This window comes from Phoenix dactylifera, unplaced genomic scaffold, assembly GCF_009389715.1.
Source record: "Phoenix dactylifera cultivar Barhee BC4 unplaced genomic scaffold, palm_55x_up_171113_PBpolish2nd_filt_p 000309F, whole genome shotgun sequence".
Classification (NCBI taxonomy): domain Eukaryota; kingdom Viridiplantae; phylum Streptophyta; class Magnoliopsida; order Arecales; family Arecaceae; genus Phoenix; species Phoenix dactylifera.
In genome coordinates, this window is record NW_024067781.1 from 540,555 (window position 1) to 565,901 (window position 25,347).

Sequence of the window (25,347 nt, forward strand, 5' to 3'; positions counted from 1 at the left end):
ACCCAACATTAGAAGAGAATTGTATCATGAAATAGGCGATTCATTGCAGAAAAGAGATTGAATCTATGGTCCCGATCGTCTTAAACCCCATGGGGTTTCATTGGTAGTACACTCGTAGATTCTCAGAGTTCCGCTTCGCGGGATCAGAGTCCCCTCCAGGGACTCAATTTGTACGCCCCTGGTCGTTGTACCCGGGCGATTTGATACGGCCCTTCCCAATTTGGGGCGAGCTTTCCTTGCTCGGTCGGTTGAGAAGCCTCGGCTCTTCTGAGGACGAGGTCCCCCACTTTGAAGAGCTTGGGCTTGACTCTGGAGTTGTAGTATTGGGCCGTTCTCTGTTGGTATCTTGCCATACGAACCGGCGACCTCTCGTGTCTCTTCAACGAGGTCTAAGTTGCCCTGAGCTGGGGAATTGGTGTCAGGGTCGTAGTGCTCCACCCTTGGAGAAGGAAGGCCGATCGTCTAGCGGGATTGACGGCTTCAGTGCCGTATGCTAGGTTGAAGGGGGTCTCTCCCGTGGGCAGTCGGAAGTAGTCCGGTACGCCCAAGGACGTTGTACAAGTCCTCGACCCACTGTCCCTTGGACCGATCAAGCCTAGCTTTGAGTCCCTGCAAATAGTACGGTTAGTTACTCGGTTTCTCCGTTTGTCTGGGGATGGGCAACCGAGGTGAAGCGGTGGTCGATGCCGAGCTCAGAGCAAAATTCCCTGAAATGGACATTATCGAATTGCCGACCATTGTCGGATATAAGGATACGGGGTAGTCCGAATCTGCAAATTATGGACTTCCACACGAAGTCCCGCATCTTTTGCTCGGTATCCGGGCCACGGGTTCGGCTTCACATTTGGTGAAGTAGTCGATGGAGACTACCAGGAACTTTCTCTGTCCAGGGCCAGGGGAAAGGGCCCCAGGATGTCGATCCCCCATTGGGCAAATGGCCAGGGGGCGATGATGGAAGTCAGCAGGGCCGAAGGTCGGCGTTGGATATTGGCGTTCCGTTGACACCGATCGCACTTCCGGACGAAATCCGTCGCATCCTTCTGGAGTGTGGGCCAGTAATATCCTTGGCCGCAGGATCTTATGGGCCAGTGCCCGACCCCCCAGGTGATTTCCGCAGATTCCTTCATGGACCCTCTCGGAGAGCGTAGTCCGCCTCGGAGGGGCGGAGGCCATCTGAGAAGGAGAGAAGTGAATGATCGACGATAAAGTCTATTCTCGTACAAGACATACCGGGGGGCTTGGCGCTTGATTCGGCGAGCCTCCGTCTCGTCATGAGGTAGGGTCCCGTCTTGGAGATAGCAAACGAACCCGTCGATCCAGCTTGGCTCGGAGTCGATGCACATGGCGGGGCTCAGGTTCCTCCGTGCTGGGACCTGAAGATATTCGAGCGTTGTTCCCTTGGGAAGCTCGCTCATGCGGGAGGTCGCCAACTTGGACAGCTGGTCTGCCCTGAGGTTTTCCGCTCTGGAATGTACTGAATACTGAAGGAGTTCAGGGCAGACGTGAGTTCCCGCACCTTTTGGAGATACTTTTGCATGGATGGCTCTTTAGCTTCAAAGTCTCCTTGGATCTGGTTCACTACCAGCTGGAGTCGCTGAAGGCTTTTAGGTCCTCCACTTTCAGTTCTTTCGCCAGCTTGAGCCCGGCGATGAGAGCCTCGTATTCAGCCTCGTTGTTCGAGGCTGGGAAATTCGAGGCGCAAGGGCTTGCTCGGGCCACCACTCCATCTGGACTGGTGAGGATGAGCCCGGCTCCGCTACCCCCGAGGTTGAAGACCCGTCCGAGTGTAGGACCCATGGTGGCCTCGGGGCTTCCTCCGGGATACGGGTGGCAACTCGGGGTCGTCCGGCAGGGTACACTCCACGATGAAAGTCGGCGAGTATTTGGGCCTTGATAGCCGGCCTGGGCCAATATTCGAGGTCGAATTCTCCGAGCTCGACCGCCCATTGGCGATCCTCCCCGCACGATCCGACCTTTGCAATATTTGCTTCATAGGCTGGTCGGTCAATATAGCTATTGTGTGGGCTTGGAAGTAAGGCCTGAGTCTCCGAGCCGAGATGATGAGAGCGAAGATGGTCTTCTCAAGTTTGGAATATCGGGTCTCAGCATCCCTGAAAACCCGGCTGGTGTAATAGACCGGCTTTTGGAGCTTGTCCTCTTCCCGGACGAGGACTGAGCTCACTGCGGCCGGGGAGACGGCCAGGTATAGATAAAGAACCTCGCCCTCTGGGGCTTTGGTGAGCAGCGGGAAGAGAGGCCAGAAGGCTCCGGAGCTCTTCAAAGGCTCGCTGGCATTCTTCTGACCACCGGAAGTCTTTCGGCCGTTTGAGGCTTTTGAAGAAAGGGAGGCAGCGCTCGGCTGACCGAGAGGACGAACCTTCCCAAGGCGGCAACTCGCCCTGCGAGCCGCTGCACCTCCTTAACTGTCTTCGGAGGCGACATCTCTTGCAGTACCCGGATTTTCTCCGGGTTGGCTTCAATTCCGCGCTGGGTCACTATGAAACCCAGGAACTGCCCGAGGTGACCCCGAACGCACACTTCGCCGGGTTGAGCTTCATTTGGTATCTCCTGAGCTTGGTGAATGTCTCGTTGAGATCGGCTATGTGGTGTTCCGCCGCTCGGCTTTTTTACCCAGCATGTCGTCCACGTAGACTTCCATATTTCGCCGATCTGATTTTTTGAAAATTTGGCTGACCAGCCTCTGATAGGTGGCTCCAGCATTCTTCAGGCCGAAGGGCATCACCTTGTAGCAGTAGGTGCCCTTGTCGGTGATGAAGGCCGTCTTTTCCTCGTCTTCCGGCGCCATTCGGATTTGATTGTACCCTGAAAAGGCGTCCATAAAAGTTAGCAGTTGGTGTCCTGAAGTGGAGTCGACGAGCTGGTCGATGCTTGGGAGGGGGAAGCTGTCTTTCGGGCAGGCCTTGTTCAGGTCGGTGTAGTCCACGCACATACGCCATTTCCCATTGGCCTTCTTTACGAGGACTACGTTGGCGAGCCAGTCCGGATAGGAGACCTCCCGGATGAAGCCGGCTCCGAGGAGTTTGTCCACCTCCTCGGCCGCAGCTCGTTGCCGTTCCGGGGCGGAGCCCCTTTTCTTCTGCTTTACAGGCCTGCTGGTTGGCCTCACCTGGAGTCGGTGGACCATGACCTCAGGGTCAATTCCCGGCACGTCCGCAGGCGACCAGGCGAAGACGTCAGCATTGTCCCGCAGGAAGCTGACGAGGCGATCCTCTCGCGGGCGCCGAGGCCGGAGCCGACCTGCACAGTTAGCTCGGGAAATTTTGTAGTGGAACTTGAATAAGAAGCTCACCGGGCTCTACTTGCTTCTTCCAGAGGGTGTCCCTCGCATCGAGGGTTTCTATGGGCAATGAGGGGCCCGTTGGCTGAATTGTCGTCTCGGTCGGTTGCTTTACTCCGTGGGCCGCCATGTAGCATTGCTTAGCGACCAGCTGGTCTCCGCAGACCTCGCCTACTCCTTAGCCGGTGGGGAACCGCATGAGCAGATGGCGGGTGGAAACCACGGCCCGAAGGGCGTTTAGCCCTGGCCGCCCAAGGATGGCGTTGTAGACCGAGGGCAGACGGACCACCAGGAAGTCCGTCCTCACAGTGCTCTCCCGGGGGCGAGGCCAACCGTAACAAGGAAGCTGGCCTCACCTTCAACCGGGACCGAATCTCCGGTGAACCCGACCAGCGGGGCATTGATTCTCCGGAGATGTCCTTCCGGCAACCCCATTTTTGGTAGGCATAATAATACAAAATGTTGGCTGAGCTTCCATTGTCAACTAGGACACGCTTTACATCAAACCTATTTACAATCATTGAGATGACCACAGCGTCATCGTGAGGGGTCTCAACCCCTTCTAAGTCCTCGTCCGAGAACGAGATGACTTCATCAGTGCGTGGGCGCTTCGGGGGTGCTCCCTGGGCGGCCGTTCCTGCCGAGGCCCTCCCAATCATGTTGATGGTGCCGGCAACGGGCCTGTTGTCGTCCGGATTTTCGGACGGTATGGTGTTCTCCGCCGGCCTCCTTTCCTCACGTCGGTTCCTCACGAACCGGTTGAGTACTCCCCGACGGATGAGCGCTTCTATCTCGTCCCGGAGCTGGAAGCAGTCCTCCGTGTCGTGCCCACGGTCTCGGTGGAAGCGACAGTACTTCCTGGGATTACGGGGAATTCCCGTGTCTCGCATAGGAGGCGGGGGTCGGAAGAAGTCCCGACCCTCGATTTCCATCAGGATCTCGGCCCGGGGAGCATTGATGGGTGTGTAGTTATCGTACCTCCCTGGGTGCGTCCGAGGCCGTAGCGGGGACCTCGGTCGGGGAGGTGTCCTCTGCTGAGGTCGCCCCTGCTGACGGGGCGGGCTCCTCAGTCGGGGGAGATTCTTCTCATGGCGGGGGGATCGGCTCCTCTGTCGGCCGCGCTCCTCGCGGCGCTTCTTCTGCTTCTTTGAGGCGGGCTCAATTGCTCCCCGCCTAGAGGCGACTGCCTCCTCGGCCTTGGCATACTTCCGGGCCCGGGCCAACATCTCAGTGAAGTCGGCCGGGAAGCTCTTCTCGATGGAGAAGAGGAATCGGTAGGAGCGAACCCCAGTCTTCAGAGCCGACATGGCTATCGACTGGTCGAGCTCGCGGACCTCCCATGTGGCGGCGGTGAAGCGGTCCAGGTACTCTTTGAGGGACTCCCCCTCTTTCTGTTTGATGTCCAGGAGGGAGTCTGACGTCCGTCGCTGGCGCCGGCTGGCAGCAAAATTAGTGGCGAACTGCCTGCCGAGTTGCTCAAAAGAGGATACCGTGTTCGGCTTCAGTCCAGAGAACCAAAGCCGAGCGGTCCCTCGGAGGGTTGCTGGAAAGGCCTTGCAAAGTATGGCCTCCGAGGACCCTTGTAGGGCCATGAGGGCCCGATAGCTCTCCAAGTGGTCGAGAGGGTCGGTGATTCCGCTGTAGGGCTCCACCTGAGGCATTTTGAACCTTGCGGGAACCGGCTCATCCTCGATCTGGCAGGAGAAGGGGGACTTGGTAGTGAACTCAAAGTCTCCCTCCTGCCTCGCCTTCTTGCTGTGGAAAGCCGCAATCTGGCGCTCCAGATGCTCAACTTTTCGGTCGAGCTCCCCCGCCCGCGGTATTGTTGCCGTGATCCGCGCCGGTTCGCGGTGGTCTGGGGCTGACTCAGCCTCAGAAAGTTGGGGTCTCCTGTCGAAATCTTCCCCCAGTGGCTCCCTCCGGGGAGAAGTCCGTTCTTTGTTGTTGGCTCTGGAGGAGCCAGGCAGATTTTGGCTTGGGAAGACCGGGCCGTTGGGGGGACACTCCGGCGGGACCTGGGCCTGCGGGGGAAGCGTTGGTAAAGCCTCCTCGCGCCGTAAGCCTTGGATGGCGGCGGCCAGGTTCTGGACTTGCTGTACCAGGGCATTGAACTATTCCGGCTGGACCTGAGGAACTGGGTCAGCCGGAGTTGGAGAATTCTGGACGGAGCGTCCAGGACTTTGCGGGGGACGCCGGGAGATGTTGGAGGCTCCCTTGCTTCTCAACTTCATGATCGCTACTCGGGCCCTTCCTCTAGCGCCAACTGTTGCTGGAAATTGGACCCGGGGGCAATCTTCGGTCGAGGGAGAGGGAGCTGCGGGTCACCACGGCGGGGCGGCGACCAGTCGGCGGGCGGCGTCCTCCGTTTGGGGTGGCCGGAGAGAGGGAGCAGGGGGTCCTCACGGCGGGGCGGCGATCCGTCAGCGGGCGGCGTCCTCCGTCTGGGTGCCTGCAGACAAACCGGTGGCCGGGTTTTCCGGCGCCGGCCCTCCGACGCTCAAGTCAGGGAGGGGGCAAATAGTGTAAAGGGAAGATAAACAGTGTTTGTAGGGCACGGAATTTTCCAACCCCCTCCTGAGAAGCCAAGGCTCCCTTTTATAGGCGGGGGTCGGTTTACCTATGATGTAACAGGGCGAGGCCATAGTACGGCTCGGCATGTGGTTCAGGTCGGCGCACGGTCAGGCGAATCATTGCGCTGATGTCGGCGGTGAGGGCGTCGTACGACCCGAACCAGCACGTTACCAGGCGAATTATTGCATTGGTGTCGGAGGTATGGCCGAGATCAGAGACTTATCATAATTGACTAGATTTTGCTGGGCTAACTTGCCGTGGAGAGCTGGGAGTCCGTAGATGACAGGAGCCATGCGCATTAAATGGGGAGTAAGCCGGAGATCCGCATTAATTGTAGAGTAGGCCGGAGATCCGCATTAATTGTAGAGTAGGCCGGAGATCCGCATTAATTGTGGAGTAAGCCGGAGATCCGCATTGATTGTTGAGTGAACCGGAGGTTTACAGTGGCCATGCGCAATAAATGCTGAAGCAGCGGCAGGATATGGTCCTCAGTTGGACCTCGGAGGAGTACGGCCGTAGTAGGTGGCTGACAAGGGTAGACCTTGAGCATCAGGATTTTCCTAGGTCGGAGGTCTCGAGGTCGGATGTCTTGAGGTCGGGCGTTCCGAGGTCGGACGCCGACTTCGGCTGTTCAGGGTCGGCGATTGTGCGGCTTCTTGGGGGCATTCGTGTCACTTGGGGGAAAAATCTTATTCCCCCAACAATTGTCATTGCTAAACTAATAGACTTTAAGAGAACAAATATAAACTATAATACACGAAGGCAATACTCCAGCCGGTTGGTCTTTGAACTTCGGTAGATGTAACTGTGTTCTTACCAAGGTCAGCGGAACAGATACTGAGCACCGTACTAGTTCTCCGATGGCACTAGGCGGTACGGGACCGTGTCATGCCGTGTCAGAGGGAGAGAGGAGGCAGGCGGACGATGGAGGAGGCCGGTGAAGGGCCGGCGGAGGCAACGGTCGGTTCCCCTATTTCGTTCCCGCCACCCTCCGCCGGCCTCTGCCAGCGTCTGCCTGCCTCCCTCCCTCCCTCCCCCGCTCGCACTCTCTTTTCTTCTCCTTCGGTACCGGTAACGATTTTCGTTGCCGGAACTGTACCGGTGAGTCGCCGGTACGGCTCGAAGCTACCGGAACCGTCCGATTCAGGACGATTTCACGAACCCCGCTTCTTAGAATCAGTACCAAAATATGTAATTGGAGGATGTAATTGGAGGATTTATTTGGAGATAATTTAATGTAGCCGTGGGCTGAGCTAACCCACCAAAAAAAATCAAAGTGTATATACAAAAAGGTTGTTCATTTTTTTTTTTCCATTCCCTGTTGTCTACCTATTATGTTTCCTTGTGATACATATGATCTTGGGTTTTCTGCATATATACCCTCTAAAATATATAAAAATGTATGAATACCCTCGTAAAATTTCTATTTGCATGTATACCCTCATCAAATATTTATTTTGCATGTATACCCTTCTTTTACTTTCTTTTTTATATATGTACCTATACCATCTAACGCCGTTAAAAATTAAATGATTTAAAATTAAAATGACTAAAATACCCTTATGGGTATACATGCAAAAAGAAAACTTCATATGGATAGACATGCAAATAGCAACTTTGCGAGGGTATTCATGCAATTACGCATATTTAGGAGGGTATACACTCCAAAAAAATCTAATAAAAAATAATCAAAATCCAGTAAAGATAATCGTTAATAAAAAAGATAACAAAATAAAATTAAATCATGTTAATATCAACTCTTACAGAATAAATCATGTTACTTTTACAAAATTCTCGTCTCAAAAACAAACAACTCAACATTTACAAATCACTAAAAAATATTTTACTAATCTAAGCATCTATAATTAATTTAAATTTGACAGCTTCAATCTTTTAAAAATAATGACGAATATATAGATGTCATAAATTCAATAATTATAATTATATCAAAATCAAATGAAGAATAGAATTACTAAAATGACCACCTAATATTCCAACTTGACTGAGCCAAGATCTTAAAAAAAAAATTAACAATGTGACTCGATCTTTTTTTGACTTATCAATCCAACTGAATCATAAAAGACTTAGAAAATTTCAGCTGAGTTTTGACATTTTTTAATGAATTTTTTGAATGTATACCCTTTTAAATATGAAAGTTACTATTTGCGTATATACCCTTATAACTTTTTTTGCATATCTACCCATAAGGTTATTGTAGTCATTTTAATTTTAAACCGTCTATTTTTTAACGACGTTAAATAATACAGGTACATATGCAAAAAAAAAAGAAGGATATACATGCAAATAGTAGTTTTACGAGGGTATTCATGCAATTTTGCATATTTAGAAGGGAATATATGCAAAAACCCTATGATCTTTTATGACTTAACGTTTTTACTATTTTAGTAGTTTGATGTCCTGAAATAAGATGCAATTCCACCAGAACATGATTTGAAGAATGCTATACCTTGACCTAAGTAGTTCTAGTTCTCTAACATTCATTGATTCTACAACTTGCTAAACTGATCTGCAGTGCAGCAGACATTGCCAGTGATTGTTGGACACAAACTCTGGATCTTCAAGGACAACAACTCATCTGGCTGAGAAGGAAAAAAGAAAACATTTTACAGATCAAGAGTCCAATCACAGTTTAACTTTATACTACTCAAGGTTACAGATACATTAAGACCTAATAATTTAGGAAGAAAAGGTTGAACACACATGCAGTAACACCAGCCCACCCACCTTTTTTTTATAGAAAGAAAAAGAAGACCGTTAATTTGTTTTCCTTTCCAGATATTCATGTCAAAATGATAACTTAGCAGCACAAATATAACTATAATCTTGCATACAAATATAAAATGATAACCACAATGTGTTACCAAGTACCTTCATAGAAGGGACATTATAAGGACAGTTCAAAACCTTTCCATCACCGCGGCGTCCACAAATACCATACATGGAACAATACCCTTCTCCATATATCTTTCTGAAGGAAAATGATAAAATGTTTCAAATGCAAAAATAGAATATTGAATTTCTGAAAGAAAATGGACAGTGATTATCATAAACGATCAGATTCAAGAAAGGCAATGGAACTTGTAGTTTTGGATGTGACAAAGGAGCTAAAAAGTGCCTATGTAAATGAATGATGATTACTATTAGTTATTGTGGCCAGACACCCCATGTCTGCATCAAATCTTTTTCTTTTTTCATCATTGTGTCTTACTTATCTCATATCTCATTACAAAAGTTTAGATGTTTACTACCTTGAGGGATTCTTTTCTAACAGATATTACAAGACTACCAACAAAAGTGGGACTAGTCAAGCTTCTAAGGCAAATCTATGATCTTTGGCCAGTCAAATGTAAGAAATCTTAGATCACTGTCACTTCAGCAGAACCTGCCCTCCTTCAATCAATGAAAATCCCTATATGTTCAATTTGGATCTAGAACAATAAGAATCATTGGATAGCTCAAATGAGCATTAGAAGTCTTGCTTTGTGGCCTCTGGCTCACTCAAAAACAAGGCAGTAAGGACATTTTCTTACACTGCCAGATAACTAATCTATCAGCTTGACTTTAAAAATACCTTTTTCTATATGATGGAACCTAATCAGATGCTTTTTTATGTTAGATTTTGGTCTTTAATATCATACTAGATAGAGGGCATTTCTTTATCTAGTTTAGTACATAGGCTGTAAGATATTTTCAACAGTTTTTCCGTTTATTATTGAGTAAAAAAAAAGGGAAAGATTAAAAAAAAAATACATGACACTTGACAGGCTGTGGACTACAAAAAGGCCGCTATTGTAGTTTATAAAGACTACATGAACAACTATGTACAAAAGATTTCTCAAAAATAATATTAAACAAAATATAATGCTCAATAACTACATGCATTTTGACTAAATATCCACTTAATCTCAAAAATATGAGGAAATTAATTTTGCTTCTGAGTTGTACTAAAAGATGAAGGAAAAAATTTGAATTCAGTAGGCAAAGCTTCAAAATTACCAAGTTTAATGATTTCTCAAAAAACTGAAGTTGAAAAAGTATATTATATATAAATGTTATATCTTTGCAATACAAAAAAAATAGTTCACTTAAATTTCCATTATATAAAATGTTTCTTTCACTTGAATTTATCCCTTTATGGAACAGGCATTCAAATTTAACTAGTCATGCTAAACATGCTGAACTCAAAATTATTTGTCGGAAGCACCAGATGCAGAAGCAGACAAAAAAAGGACTTCCTGAACCAGAACTAGCCAAAAAAATTGTACTAGTTTTTCGGGTGCTTCTATAGGCTGGTATAGCCTTCAGCATTCTATTGGATAGATTTACTAGTTTCTTGAGAAATGATGTTCCTGGTTCAATGGAATCAGTCATTGTCTGCTCAGAAATAATTCACCACTCTTTCTCTAGCTAAGAAGTAAAGTCTAAACATCAACAAAAAATAAAAAGAAAGAAAGAATGAAACTATTGCATATCGCAACTAACACCAAGCAATGGAAACATAAGAACATTTTGCTCATGCCAGATATGTAGCCAGATATAATGTAAAAATTAGAATTTGTAACCTGAAGCAGACCTATCAAATGAAACAATAGCTGAAGGCCTACATTTAAAATTTGTTTACCCAAATGGACATTATAAATCATGATCTGTCAAGAGAATGCCCTTACACTGTAGTAGCATTGGACTGCTGAGCACCTGTTGGAGGCACAAGAGTGATCTGCACATTCAAATACGAGATTGCAACTTCAAAAAGAGTTGACAGAATGCTCAAAGCAAATTTAAATTATGTACAAGCAAAAACATTTTCTGAAAACTACAGAGAGATAACATTATGTAAGATTTGTCTCGGATGTTGCACCTGGACATCAATTAACCCCAACCCAACTCACCCCTCCCCCCAGGACGACTCTTCCTCCATTTTAAATCAGCAAAGGTAAGATGACAAATTAAAAGTAGGCATCGATCACAGAATTTTCATTTCCAAATAGAGTCGCAGCCTTTAATTTTGAGAATAAATAACGACATTACCACCTTGAACAACCTTTATATCAGCACTAACCAGTTTGTATGGGCAACACTTTTTTGTCACAACAAACCATCTAATAAAGGTGCCATGACTTGTGGACTATGTTCATTGATATAAATTCCTACAGTAAACAGATGAGGTTTGTTCCAAGACTGAACCATCAAAAAATGATTGCCTAACATAATCAATTCCACATGAAGGTGGGAATAGGACTTTATGCGGCAAAAAAAATAACTAAAAAAGCCAACTTTTATTGTCACGCCCCGAGCCTGAGGTGCGGCAGACGCCGCACGCCCGCACGGCGGGCCGCACGGGCGCGCAAGGCAGCAGATCATATCAAAGTAGATACAGCTATTCAAAGATGACATAATTATTTAAATTGTTCAAAAGCGGTCTTACAAAATTTCAAAATAGCATATGCCAACATAGTTCAAATGTCCAAACTAATTTAACTAAAATGCCCAAAATCGAAGAAATCATCGAAAAATCTAACGCACTCCCCAATCCCGTGCGATCAAGCCTCTGGATCTGAAAAAAAGAGAAAATAAAATAATGAGCTACACTAGTCCAGTAAGCAACAAAATACCCCAAAGTGGGGTCAGAGCATATCAGATCAAAACACAGGATAATGACTGGAATAAATCATAAATAACATCGTTTTACTGTTTTCAAAACTTATTATCATTTTTCCAAAAACTCAGATACCAGAATCTCAACATGATAGGCTACGGCCACGTAACCCAGTGGCATGGGTTGCACAGAGTGCCAGAAACCACTATTGTTAGTCACCGGTGAAAAAGATGTTCAGAAACCACTATTCTAATCACCGGTGGCGCGGTGTCGAAACCGGTTCCTCACAGATTACAAGTCGACAGGTCCAACTTATAATCTCCATTGGCGGGGCCAGAACAGAACAGAACAGATCATAGCCATGCTGAGAATACATATATATATAAGACAGATTTCATAAATTTTCCAAACATAGTTTACGGATTTCAGAGCATACAACATAATTTTTAAATAAAATTTAACATGCCTGACCAATTTTACAGAATACAAAACATTCATCAAAATTTAATCTATTTATCAAATAATTTGGAAATTACACTTGAAGTATTAAGTTACTTCTTCTCGCTTAATCCCTACTTCAGATAGGCGGATCAGGTTCACCTGTTTAAATTTAATTAATTCCTTGTTAATATCAGAACTTTGCAAAATCCAAAAATAATACTATTGGACACGGCCCAACAGGGCCTAGAGTTGGCCCATAATGGGCATGGCCCGATAGGGCCCATATCGGGCACGGTCCAATGGGCCCACATAGACCCAGCTAAATAGAGCCCCCAAGGTTGGCTTCTAATTGGTTCATTTATGCAATAAAATTTATTGCAGGGACTAATACTTAATTTCAGGGTACTATTCTATAAAGCTTGAGTGGACTAAATAAATATAGTTGGGGACCATTATATAATAGATCTTTTCTATAGGGATCAAATACAAATTACAGAAGACCCTTTTGTGAAATAATATAATGCCAAGGGCTTAACTGCAAAATTTCATTTATTGGCCAAATGGGTTCGGATTTCGGGTTCGGGTTCCGGGCTCGGATCTGAACTGGGCCCAAGTTGGGCCCACAAGGGTACTGCCCAACTGGGCCCAACCGGACTGGGCCCAAGTTGGGCCTGCAGCGGACTAAGCCCAAGTTGGGCCTGCAGTGGACTGGGCCCAGCGGCCCATCAAAGTGCTCACGGCCCACAATGGGCCTTCTTCCTTCCCAATCTCCCCAAAGAGGAAACTGCTCAAACACATGAAGGTTATCCAAATGTATCGGTGTTTAAGTGAAAATCATAATATTAATAGCTAGCACTACTCAAATCAAGAATGAAAGAGAAATTTGAAAAAGAATTCCAACAACAAACTTTCCCCAACATTCGCTTAATCATTGCTTTCTTCCATTCTATCTTTTCTCACCAACCAGTCAATGCTGTCAGTGCTTAATATACCAAAAAGTTACTGTCCAAGAACTCAGAATCCTCAACTCAAAACTCCTTAAAGACATCAAGAGTACCCAGATTTTACATCAGTTAAGTCAAATTGTTATTACAAACAGATGATATACCAAAGTAAAGGCATCATGAAGTTTCATCAAATGCAATATCGCTTTCAGTTTCAGCATGTACCTCATGTATCTCATTTTCATGTGCCACGAAGCATGGATTTACAATATGATACTGCTCTTCTTCTACACATGTTGTATCAGATTTGTTAGTGCATTCATATTTGACTTCAAGCATATTCCATATTTCCTTAGCAGTTGTGCAAAAGGATATGCAATTAAGTTCACTATCATCTAATGCACAATATAAAATATTCATGGCTTTTGCAATTTGCTGAGCCATTTTCTTATTATGATTAGTGTTTGTGTGTGGACCATTGACTATGATACTCCATAAATCATAATCATGTGCTTGAATAAAAATGCGCATGCGTGCTTTCCAATGTGTGTAGTTTATGCCATTAAATAGTGAAGGTTTATCAATTAATTGTCCCTCTCCTAGAAAACTATCTATTTGAGTTGTCATGATCTTTGTCTCTTTGATCGTTAGATTAACAATCAATATTAGAGCACGAGGCTTTGATACCACTTGTTGCCCAAGGTGACAACCCAAGAGGAGGGGTGAATTGGGTTTTCTAAAAGTTGTGTTTTCTAATTTTTACTTTAAATTGAATGCAGCGGGATGATAAGATATTACTTACTTAAGCTCTAGGCAATTACAAGTAGTGGAAAATTAAGCTAGAGCAATTATACTATGGCTTTAGGGTGCAATTGATCTAAAATTAACTTATAGTTGTATGATCAATTTTAATCTATGTGAATGGTAAGAATGGAGTGGAAGCTAAGCAAGTTCTAAACAATCACTTATAAATCAATAGGAAACAAAACTAGAGATATTACACAATCAAGTATGAATGTAAAGCATGAAACACAAGAAATAAGGCATCACAAACACAAAGATGTATAGTGGTTCGGTGCACCCCAGCACCTACATCCACTCCCCAAGACCTCTTGGAAATTTCACTATAATCCCTCAGATTACAGCCGGTTGTTTTACAAGCTCACAACCTAACTTGTTGTTTTCACGAGATCACAACGAACTCAGTCGGTTTTCATAGGCTCACCGACTAGAACCAACCGATTGTTTTTCCGGGGTGACAATCAAACCCAGTTGGTTTTCCCCGGTTCACCAACCACAACCTTACACCGTTGGTTTTCCCTTTGGCTCACCAACAAACCTTAATTCCTTGATTCAATCCCTTGATTGAATCAAGTCACAAGATATTAGAACAAGAGTTTAAAACAAATACAAGCTTCTTAAACAAGCAAATATAACAATGTAAACAAATAGAGTAAAGAGAAGCCCTCAAACAAGTTTTGTAGATGAAGGGACTCGGCTTCTTCTTTACTTGACCCTCTTCTGATTTCGCACGAGGTAGAGGATCACTGAGGCAGCACACAGTTGGAGAGGAAGCTTTGGGATTCACTCGGATGCTCTTCTTCTCTCTCTTTTGCTTTGAATGGCCCTTTTGTGCTTTTGGGAGGTTACTCTTGAAATCTCTTTGAAATCTATTCCCTATGTGTTTTCTCCCACTTCCTTAACTTCTTCCCTAGCTCTCCTCTTGATTTTATAGCTTTGGATGGCGTGGGAACAAAGATCTAGCCGTTAGAGACAAAAATAAAGCCATTGGAGTTGAGAAAAAACTAGCCATTATGCCTCCCAGCGTGCTCGAGTCGACTCGGCTGAAGTAGGAGTCGACTCGGCTGAAGTAGGAGTCGACTCGGCTGAATTAGAAGTCGACTCGTGAATAAGAGTCTGCCGGCACGGTAGCTGGGAGTCGACTCGAGCACTGTAGCGCTGAAGTAGGAGTCGACTCGAGCACTGTAGCGCTGAAAATCAGCTCTCTGTCTTTTTGTCTGTTCTCAGTCGGAGTCGACTCGCAGAGTCCCGGAGTCGACTCGAGCACTGTTCCTTGAAACTCCAGAGCGCCAGAGTTGACTCTGAACTTCCAGGAGTCGACTCGAGGACAGTTCTTTAAGTTTTTCTTTAGAATTGTTCCTCCAACTTGAATCCTTTGAACTTGAAACTTGGACCAATGAAGTGCAGCTTTCTTCCAACTTTTCTTGAGAGCTTTTGGGGCCTTCTTGTATTTTTCCAACTTGCTATGTTCCTTGCAAAACAAATTATCCAAATGATATTTTTTTCTCTTTTCCAACTTCCCTCCTTCCATACATGCACAATTCTATTTTCAAGACTATCATCCATCCTCCTTCGTTCATAGAGATGAGTGATGACCGTGGGCATTGAAGAAAGGCTAAGGCTCAAGCAATTAAGTATGGTGGTTTAAAATTGGATTAGACTTCCTATCACACCTAGGTGGATCATTTTTGCTGGCAGTACTAGTACATGACTCGATTGAAAATCCAAGCCTAAACATGACTAGTGCTGGGTAGCTCTGGAACTGCAACCGCCTCTGGTGGATCTCTATTGAACTGGTATAGGTCGACGACGTTGAAAATTGGGAAAGTCTGAACGTTGTCTGGAAGCTCCAATAAATAGGCATTCTTCCTCAGCTTTCAACGTATGCGGAATGGACCATACTTTTTCGGGCTGAGTTTGCTAATAACTACCCAATGAAAATCTCTTTCTCCTGAAATAGGCCATCACTAGATCGCCCTCTGCAAAGTGAACCTCCCTGCGATGACGGTCAGCATCGTCCTTATACTTGGCACTGGAGTCAAGCGTTGATGCACTTCCCGTAGGATGTGACGAACCAGCTCAATATTGTCCTCTGCTTCAACACTTATCCGACCATGATAGGAAATGGAAGTACGATCGAGTATATGTGGAATAGGAAAACCATAGATGATTTCAAATGGAGACTTACCAATAGTATGATTTATAGAACTATTGTATGCAAATTCAGCCTGTGCTAAAACCAAATCCCACTAAGTAGGACGCTCACTAACCAAACATCTAAGCATATTACCGAGTGTACGGTTCACAACCTCTGTCTGACCATCTATTTGGAGGTGATAAGCACTGCTGAAGTTTAGTTTTGTTCCTAATTTGCTCCAAAGAGTTTTCCAAAAATAACTAGTGAATTTTGTATCCCTATCAGATGTGAATGATCTTAGAATACCATGCAGTCTAACAATTTTTTTAAAAAATAAATGTGCTATATGAGATGTATGTGTTCTCACATGGAATGAAATGTGCCATTTTTGAAAACCGGTCCACCACAACAAAAATCGAATCAACCTTCCTAGCAGTCACGGGTAATCCGGCAATGAAGTCCATGGGGATATCCTTCCAAAGGCCACTAGGGATAGGCAACGGGGTGTACAAGCATGTATTCTCTTTCAGTTCAGCCTTGAAAGATTTTGAATTTAGAATCAAGGCCCTTTGAATAGATTTTTTGCATGGTCTGCTGTACCGGTCCGTACCGGCCGGTATGTACCGGTCCGGCCTGGGACCGGTACCGGATGGACTCTTTGTCTACCTTGAAGTTTGACTCTACGTCTTGGTTAATCCTGATAGTTTTTCTCTCTCCTAGGCCTCACTATCTCAGGTATGTTCAATTAGTTTGGAGTCGACCCCGATACATTGGCACGCCTTGGAATGAAGTGGCACGCCTTTGGAACACTTGGCACAGAGTAGGAGTCGACCCTAGAAGAGATGGAATCGACCCTGGCACGCTTTAGAAACATTCTAGCACTTATGGCACGGATGAACAGTACTTGGGTCGACCCAAGTGAAAGTTGAGTCGACCCCATCTTCAAGCCTCAAGAAAACAAGTCTCTGGAATCCCTGAGAGGGTCGACCCCAATGGAACTTGAGTCGACCCAACCTTGAGTCGACCCTAACTGAACTTGAGTCGACCCAACCTTGAGTCGACCCCAGTGAAAAACGGCTGAAATATAAGGTTCTGTGTTTCCTGAGAGGGCCGACCCCAATGTAGCATGAGTCGACCCCAGTGAAAGTTGGGTCGACCCCAGTGAAAGTTGAGTCGACCCCAAGTCTGATGAACAGTGGTTTGAGTCGACCCCAGGAAAGTTTGGGTCGACCCAAGCACGGGCAGAAGCATAACGGCTAGTTGTGCAGAAGTGCTTTTTGGACTCCCAACGGCTATAAACGGCTAGTTTCTTCAATCCAACGGTCAGGAAGGACTATTTGGAGGTTGGAGAAGTATTTAAGAGGGAGTATTCATCAGAGGAAGCAAGCTTTGGAAAATCATCAAGTCCATTCAAGAGAAAACCCTTGCTTCATTCAATTGCTTCATTCAAGAGCCAAAAGAAAGTGGTTGAGCAGATTCCAAGAGACATTAAGAGCTCCACCAATCCTTGAAGAGTGAAGCAATCTTGACAAAGAAGAGAAGAGCATTATTAAAGCGATAACTATATTCTAAACTCTTCTTTGTAGCTTATAATTGTTTTATTTGCTCATTTAGGAGCTTTAGATCTTTGTTCTTTATTCTTGTTGTAAGGTTTGTTGGTAAGCCCATAAAACCAACATTATAGATTTGTTGGTGAGCCCGTAAAACCAACGGTATAGGTTTGTTGGTGAGCCCGTAAAACCAACGGTATAGGTTTGTTGGTGCGCCCGTAAAACCAATGGTGTAGGTTGTTGGTTTTTAAGCAAAACCAACATAAGTTATTGGTGATCCCGAAAAATCAAATTGTAAAGATTTTGGATTGTGATCCCGGAAAACAATCCAACTGTAATCCGAGGGATTATAGTGAATTCCCAAGAAAAGGCTTGGGGAGTGGACGTAGGTGCTTGAGGTGTACCGAACCACTATACATTATCTTGTTTGTGTTGTGCTTGTTCTTGTATTTATTCTTGCTTTATATTTGATTCTTGCTCTAGGATAAGTTCACACAAGTAACTTAAGAAAGCTTCCACCGCACTTAACTAAGAAAACATTTAAAACACCAAAAATTCAGAAAAACCCAATTCACCCCCCCTCTTGGGTTGTCACCTTGGGCAACAAGTGGTATCAGAGCAGGTGCTCTCTTGTCATATATAGTCTTAACCGACTAGAGCCAAAGATCATGGCAACCCCGCATAATATGTTATTTACCGAGGGACTTTCCATAAACAGACCTCCACTGTTTGATGAAAATAACTATATCCAATGGAAAGCTAGAATGAAAATCTTTGTTCAATCACAAAACTATGAGTTATGGAATATCATAACAAATGGCCCTCACTCACTCTCTCACACTATTAATGAAAAAGACTTAGCACAATTGAATGCTAATGCTATGAACATACTATATTGTCCTATCCATAAAACTGAATTTAATGAAATCTCTACATGCTTATCTGCAAAGGAGATCTGGGATACTTTAGAAAATATTTATGACAAAATTCAGATTAGCTCACATGTGCTTCAATTACATACTAACAATGAGCCTGCAGAAAAAGATGTTGAATCTCCCAATCAGGAAGAAAGAACAATAAATGAAGAATTCGGTGATGAAAATAAGGATCCATACCCAAACACCGAAAAATTCAAAAGCTTTTTAAAGACAGAAGAAGAGGAAGCAAGAAGAAAGGAAGAAAGAGATAAAAAGCAAGAAAACCTTGACCAAGGAAGAGTCAAGCAAGAAAATGAAAGTTAGGAGCAACAATGATGATACTAGCTCCAAAGAACTACAAGAGGTAACTAACTTATGCTTTATGGCACAAGAAGATAAGGTAAAATCTGAATCTGATTTTACACCTAATGAATTTCAAGAAGAATTCTCTTATGATAAACTATTAAATGCTTTTCATGATTTGTATGGTGAATGTAGAAAATTAGCTATGAAAAATAAAAATCTTAAAAAGCTAAATCTGAAAACGTCAGAAGAAAAAAATTCTTCCGCTAAAATAAAAGACAAATTAAATTCTGAGAATGAACGCTTAAGGTTAAATTCAGAAGAATTGATTCAGAAAAATCAGAATTTAATTAAAGAAAATCAAAACTTAAGTGAAGAAGTTAACCAACTGAAATCTTTTATTAACAAATTAACTGTAAGTTCAAAAAGATTAAAAATGATGTTTGAAAGCCAACATGCTGTTTTTGATAAATCAAGACTTGGCTGGATTCCTTTGCTCAACAATAAACCCCTAAAGAAAAAGGTTATCAATTCGCCAAGCAAACCATCAAATAAGATAACTTATTTCAAACATAAAAAGATTGGGCATAAAAACTTTACCTATGGTTCTAATACGAATAAATCAAATGTTAAAGTTATTACTATTAAACAGATTTGGATTCCAAAAGGAACCATATGCACTAACCCTCAAGGACCCAAGCAAGCTTGGGTACCCAAAATAAAAATATGAGGGTGTAGATGTAGGTGTGCCAAGCTACCCATGGAACAAATGAAACTTTCATACAAATGGGTGCGTTGACACATAATTAAAGATAAGTCTCAATTTATTCATTAAATCTAGTATAAGGTTTAACATTCTACATCGTGTACCGAAATTATCTTTTTTATGAAATTACGATACTCTCTGCATCAAAGTTTTTAAATGCCTCATATGTTAAATCTTATCTCAACGATTTTAGCATGAAACTTTCTAGTACTTGCATCATGATAAAAAAAAAACAATGAATGGATATATATAACCTTCTTCTTCAAGTTTACAAAATCTAAATTCCCTCTCTAGTATAAACGTTTGATGCTGATTTCATGCCTTCATGTTAAAACTTTATTGAGCATAATACTTATGAAATCTTATTTCATCTTTTGTGAAGGTATGAATATAATCTATCATTATATCATTCATTCCTTATATGATGATTCGAAATATACTATAAGTCGCATGGGTGCGTCATATGTTAAATCATCATCATCTCAAATTGGTTCAATCATAAATGATTAATGTGTTATGATCATAACGAAAAACTCACTTAAAAGTCTTACAATAACGAATTATTTTTCCTTTTACAAGTAATTTTCAAGACTATTCTAAAACTAAAGTCAATAAATCTGATCTTTAAAGTGTTTCATTGAGCATTATCATTGAATTCTTGATTGAATGATTAACACCCTCTCCTAAAATGATCTCAAATTCCACCGATTAATTTTAACTCATCATGTTTAATCTGAGCATAAAAATCTGTTAAAGTATGAATATTACTTTTCTTGAACTATCTCTCATAAGTCAAAAATATTTCTTATTTGCTCTAAAAGAAGATTGCTTGTCTTCCTGAAACAAGAGTATCTGTGTTGAAAGCTAAATCATAATCAAAATTTTGATAGAAACAACTATTTAAGATAATCTGATTAAAATTTAACTTGTATATTTTATTGATAATTATCTTAAGCAAATAGAATCTAAGTTAAATTGATTCTGAAAACAAAAAATTGATTTAACTTTAATGAATCTTTCTATTGCCTCACATGCTTGTCCTTGAACCATTTTACTTAATGAAGTTATTTCTTTAGTTCAAGTGACTTGTGCTTGCTTATATTTAGACAATCTCTTGAGTAAAGTGACTCAAATTCAATTATTGTCATGTCTCATGTTGAGTCATCTAGTTAAGAAATATGTTGTATGAATGTTCTTATATCCTAGAGAACCTAATGAATTGCCTTTAAGAAAAGAAAAAGATTTTGCTAATGATACAGGATTTATGAGCAAGAAATTTCATCTTGAAGGACACCTCGATGAAAGATACATTAAACATTCCCTTGCAAACAAAAAAAAAGGAGAGATTTTCTTCAGCCAAGGGTGTAAAGAATCTAAAAGGTATTTGGCTTGAAGAATGCTAAATGCACCGGTAATCTAAACCCTTCTCTTATGAATTAGTTGAGCAAAATCAATAGTCTGAAATTATATAGTAGCATGATTAAACCTTTAATTGCTGATCATCTTGATATCATGCTTCATTCTCATGCTAATGACAATTATTTCATGGTATGATTAAATTGAAGTTATTTTTGCCTGTATAATGCATAACCATGAAATACACAAGTTTATGCCTCAAATCTCTAATTCAAAATAACTTATGATAAGCTATGAATCATTGGGCATAATGAAAATGCTGTTTGCATGATATATATTTATATACAACATATTAGATTAATTCTTTATTCTGCTCTTTCATATAATTACTTGAAAATAACAAAATAAAGGAGAGATAAAGAAAAAGAAAATGAACATTGTTGGAGAGAAGTAATCCATTTGCATTCTTTTAGAAATTCAAAGTATAGGGTGTGGTTCTCTCTTCCTCGCTTCCGTTCGCTATCTGTTGTGTCATGGCAAAGTTGGACATCTATCAGCCTTGCTGAAAAGGAAGCTTTAGCTAACATATGAACGTCGATGGCTAAGTAAATACTCCAATCTTAAGTAAAAGCAGAGCAAGCATAATATATTTAGCATATTTGTGAGAGTTGTGCGAGTATTCTTTTGGAAGGGATAAAATCTGTAAATAATTATATTTAAATAGGAAGAGTTTGGAGTGAATATCTTGTTGTTGAAGAGAACAATTTACCTTTCTATATTGCTCATCATAGGGATGGTGCCAATGGGGAGGCTAGTGGTAGTACCCGACACTATTTGACTCAACTATTCGGTGTAGAGTATATTAAGGACGGCACAAGAGGGAGGCCAGTGGTAGTACCTCGTGCCTTTTCCAACTTCACCGGATAGGAAGCAAATAGAATATAGAGCATAGAAAAGTAAAACCGAAAAACAAATGAAGATAATCAAAATGTTCATTGAGTGGTTAAAGAAAGAAATTAAAAAAAAATTGGGGAATGAATGACAAATAAATGAAAATATATAAGAAGGTTGTGAAAAACCAAATGAAGTTTTAATCACTTGAAAACACACCTCAAGGATAAAATCAGTGCTAAATTGTATTTAAATAAGAGAAATTTTATTTAAAAAGAATTGATTTTGATCCTTGACATACTTGTTCTTAATACTTTAATGGTATGCATATTATGTTTTGCATGTGGCATGATGTTTTGAATTGTGAGTTTTTCAGTATTCAGATAAATTGAGGATCTTATTCAAATATAATTTGTAATGCTATATGCCTAGATAATTTAATTGAAACATGTTTCTACCAACAACATCATTTTATTTTAGTAAATATCTGCTAAAAATAATAATAAAAAAAAAGAACAATCTGAATTGCAAATTAGGCAGAATGAATTAATTCTGATTTATCTTTTATCTTGCCTAACATTGGCACATAATGTTCTGATACATGTTAAATGTTCTCCAATTTGTACCAAAACTCAATATTAAAAATAAAGATTCTGAATGTGCTCTGATGTGCTTGAAATATATATTTTCAATCTTAATGACTTAAAATGAGCTACAATGTAGAAGATACATATCTCAAATTATAAATTTTGAAAGCCTTCTTGAAAATTCTTATGAAATTCAGAATATGACCTAGTATAAAAGTTTAAACTCCATATAAAATGCTTATATCTTTGCATTTTTGTAATTTTCATTATATGCTTCAAAGACTGCATCATGCTGGAGAATAATTTACTATGATTCTTAGATAAAAACTACAGCCTAAGAAAAATAGAATTAATTTTGATACCTTGATTGTTTACTCCGATACGCATCTGAAACATATCATTTTTTATCTTATAAGTGTGCTGAAATTGGTCTAAATGATGTGTTCTTCAATGATCTTGATTGCGAACAAATGTTTCTAAATATATGATGTTATTTTGATATTAAAAAGATTTATCGTGCTTCATATATACATTGCTGAAAAACTATGACTAAGAAATTAATATTTTGAATATACACTCCTGCATAATTAAATGCTTCTATCATTAAAAAGAAAAGCTATTCTTAAGAAGAGAGTTAATGATCCTAAAGCTTAAAATATTTCAACTCACTCCAATAATTCTTATAGGAAAGAAAATGTAATTACTTTTGAAAGAAATTTGAGCTTCAAAAGAATTATTTTCTGATTAATATTTCCATACATATTCAAAAAAATTAAGAGGAAACATAATTTGCTCCTGAAAGATTAAAAAGAGTGATTGCTATATATCTTGAAAAATTTTGGATCACTCTACATTCTTGATATTATAGAATTTCAGTTTTATTCACGCTTCACATTAAAATCTGAAATTCATAAAAGAAAAGAGAGTGAAGAAAAATACATCTTTTGAGGGGGAGCTTTAAATACTCAATTTTTTTATTGAAAATTATCTTCAAACTCTAAACTCTCAAATGGAATGATTAATTAAGGGGGAGAAAGAAAATTTCAGAGGAAGAGATCATATAGAACTTAATCGTGTAAATTCACAACTAAAGATGAGAGAAAGAATACTAAATGTAAAGTTGTATTAAACTTTGTGCTTCATTGAATATCTTTTGAAAGTTGTATTTCCATCTATATTCAACGGTAAATCATTTGTTTCTGAAAATTAATTGAAAATGACTCCATTTGTCTTAGTATCGAAAATTTATCTTGGAATCTACTTATGAGTTCTTATTGGGTTGCACTTTGGTATTTCAATCCTGAACCAATTTATTTTAATTGATTTTGATGCTATATCTTTAAAGGAGTAAAAGAAAGTCTTTAAAAGAGCTCTAAAAGAACTTTCAAAGCTTTGGATTTTATATATGCTCTAAGATGTATCATAAATTGCATGAAATTCATGTTTTGATATTTGTGCCCTAATTATTTTTTTAAGTTATTAAGAATTAATGATTTAACACGATCTTATATTTTTCGAGTATATAAGTTTTGATCTTTATCTGTTTTTATACTATACTCTGAAAATTAATTAGATTGCTTTCATATTGCTATATACTTAATATAATAAAAAAATTACGAAAAAACTTTCATATACTATTAAAGATCTTTTTTTTTAAAAAAAAGAGGTTGGATTTTCATTCGTGCTTTCATTGAATATCATTCTCGATACTCCTTGAAATAACTTAAAAAAATTCTATTTACACTTAATTTAAAAACTATCTTTGGAATCTATATTTAGAGATTTTTCTGGCTCACATCTTAAATGTCTCATTTTTAAAGCCAAACTTTTCATCCTTGATTTTGATGCGATCCAATCATAATTTTAAAACTATATTAATTGGCTCTGACCTATGCTCATTATCTTGCCTTAACAGTATTGTCTTGAGTCACATAATTCATATTCTTGCAATAATTTGGCATGCAATGAATGAAATATTATCTTGTGCTTAATATTTCATTATTTTGCAATCTTTTTTATGTTGTCAAAAAGGGGAAAAAATATCTGAGTATATGCTCATAATGAAGCACGTTCATTATGATTAGTGTCTTCTAGATTTTGTATTTGTTTTGACCAGTATCTACTCTTTATTATTGTCTGCATTTCTTCTCTAGAATATTATACTTTTGGCAAAGATGATGAAATACATTTTTTCTTTACTCATGATCTTTGTGTCATTACAATACTATCCATTGCTATTCATTCTTTTTGATGATGACAAAAAGGGGGAGAAAGTATAAGAGCGAAACTAGAAGCAAATTCTATAAGAAAGATAATTCTATAAACAAAGACTGTATAAGGAAAAAAATATAAAAGGTATATATTGTATACTTACGGGGGAGACATGTATTATACACTTAAGGGAGAGACATTTGACAAAGAGAAAATCTGAATCTGGCACATAATCATAGAGATTTTCCTTGCCTCGATACATAGCTTGAAACTCTTGCTTTAAGGGGGAGCGAAGCTAAAATTCATTGGGCATTCTACTTGGATAAGATAGGGGGAGCTTTTGGTTCATTGATACATTCTCTAAATTGGACTATTTGAAACTTTTACACCAAAAGCATTTCCTATACATTAAACCTTACTTCTCACATGAATATCAATTTGCTTATACTCAATATTTTGTAATCATCAAAAAGGAGGAGATTGAGGATCCTAGTGTTATTGATGCTTACCAAGCCATTGAGGCCATATGGAAGTACTAATGCTATTAACTCAATTAATCCAGTACATAAGTGAGTAAGGAAGAAATATTCGATATATCATTGATAAATGACACACCCTCGATACATTCACGATACATTAAGAATAAATGGTCAAAACCACTCTCAAGAATTGATAACGAGATATAATTTGTAATAGAGAATGGTAGAAAGCTCAAGAATCCATTTTGGCAAAGTTTCACGTTAAAAATACCTAAAAGGGCAATTCGGTAATTTCCACTGTTAAGGGTATGAAACTCTATTGTGCCATACATCGTAATTTGCTTGGAATATCATATTGTTGTTTCAATGTGCATAATTAACCTTCAAAGTGCAGAAAAACATGGTTAGAGTCGACCCCAATTAGTTTGGAGTCGACCCCGATACATTGGCACACCTTGGAACGAAGTGGCACGCCTTT

At 40.9% G+C, this 25,347-nt stretch overlaps 2 protein-coding genes across 6 annotated transcripts in view; both read right to left on the minus strand.

The window, feature by feature from the left end:
• Window positions 1-25,347, minus strand: part of LOC103716598 (NPC intracellular cholesterol transporter 1-like) — a 244,943-nt gene that overhangs the window by 175,897 nt on the left and 43,699 nt on the right. The window lies entirely within an intron of this gene.
• The window catches only part of LOC120105549 (NPC intracellular sterol transporter 1-related protein 1-like), a 47,239-nt gene that overhangs the window by 8,679 nt on the left and 13,213 nt on the right, over window positions 1-25,347 (minus strand). For all 5 annotated transcript variants that reach the window (XM_039118118.1, XM_039118115.1, XM_039118116.1 and 2 more), the window contains exons 3-4: window positions 10,558-10,607; window positions 8,759-8,858 (exon numbers count right to left, since the gene is read on the minus strand). In XM_039118118.1, the coding sequence (XP_038974046.1) occupies window positions 8,759-8,858; window positions 10,558-10,607 (150 nt within the window). The remainder of the gene's footprint in view (window positions 1-8,758; window positions 8,859-10,557; window positions 10,608-25,347) is intronic.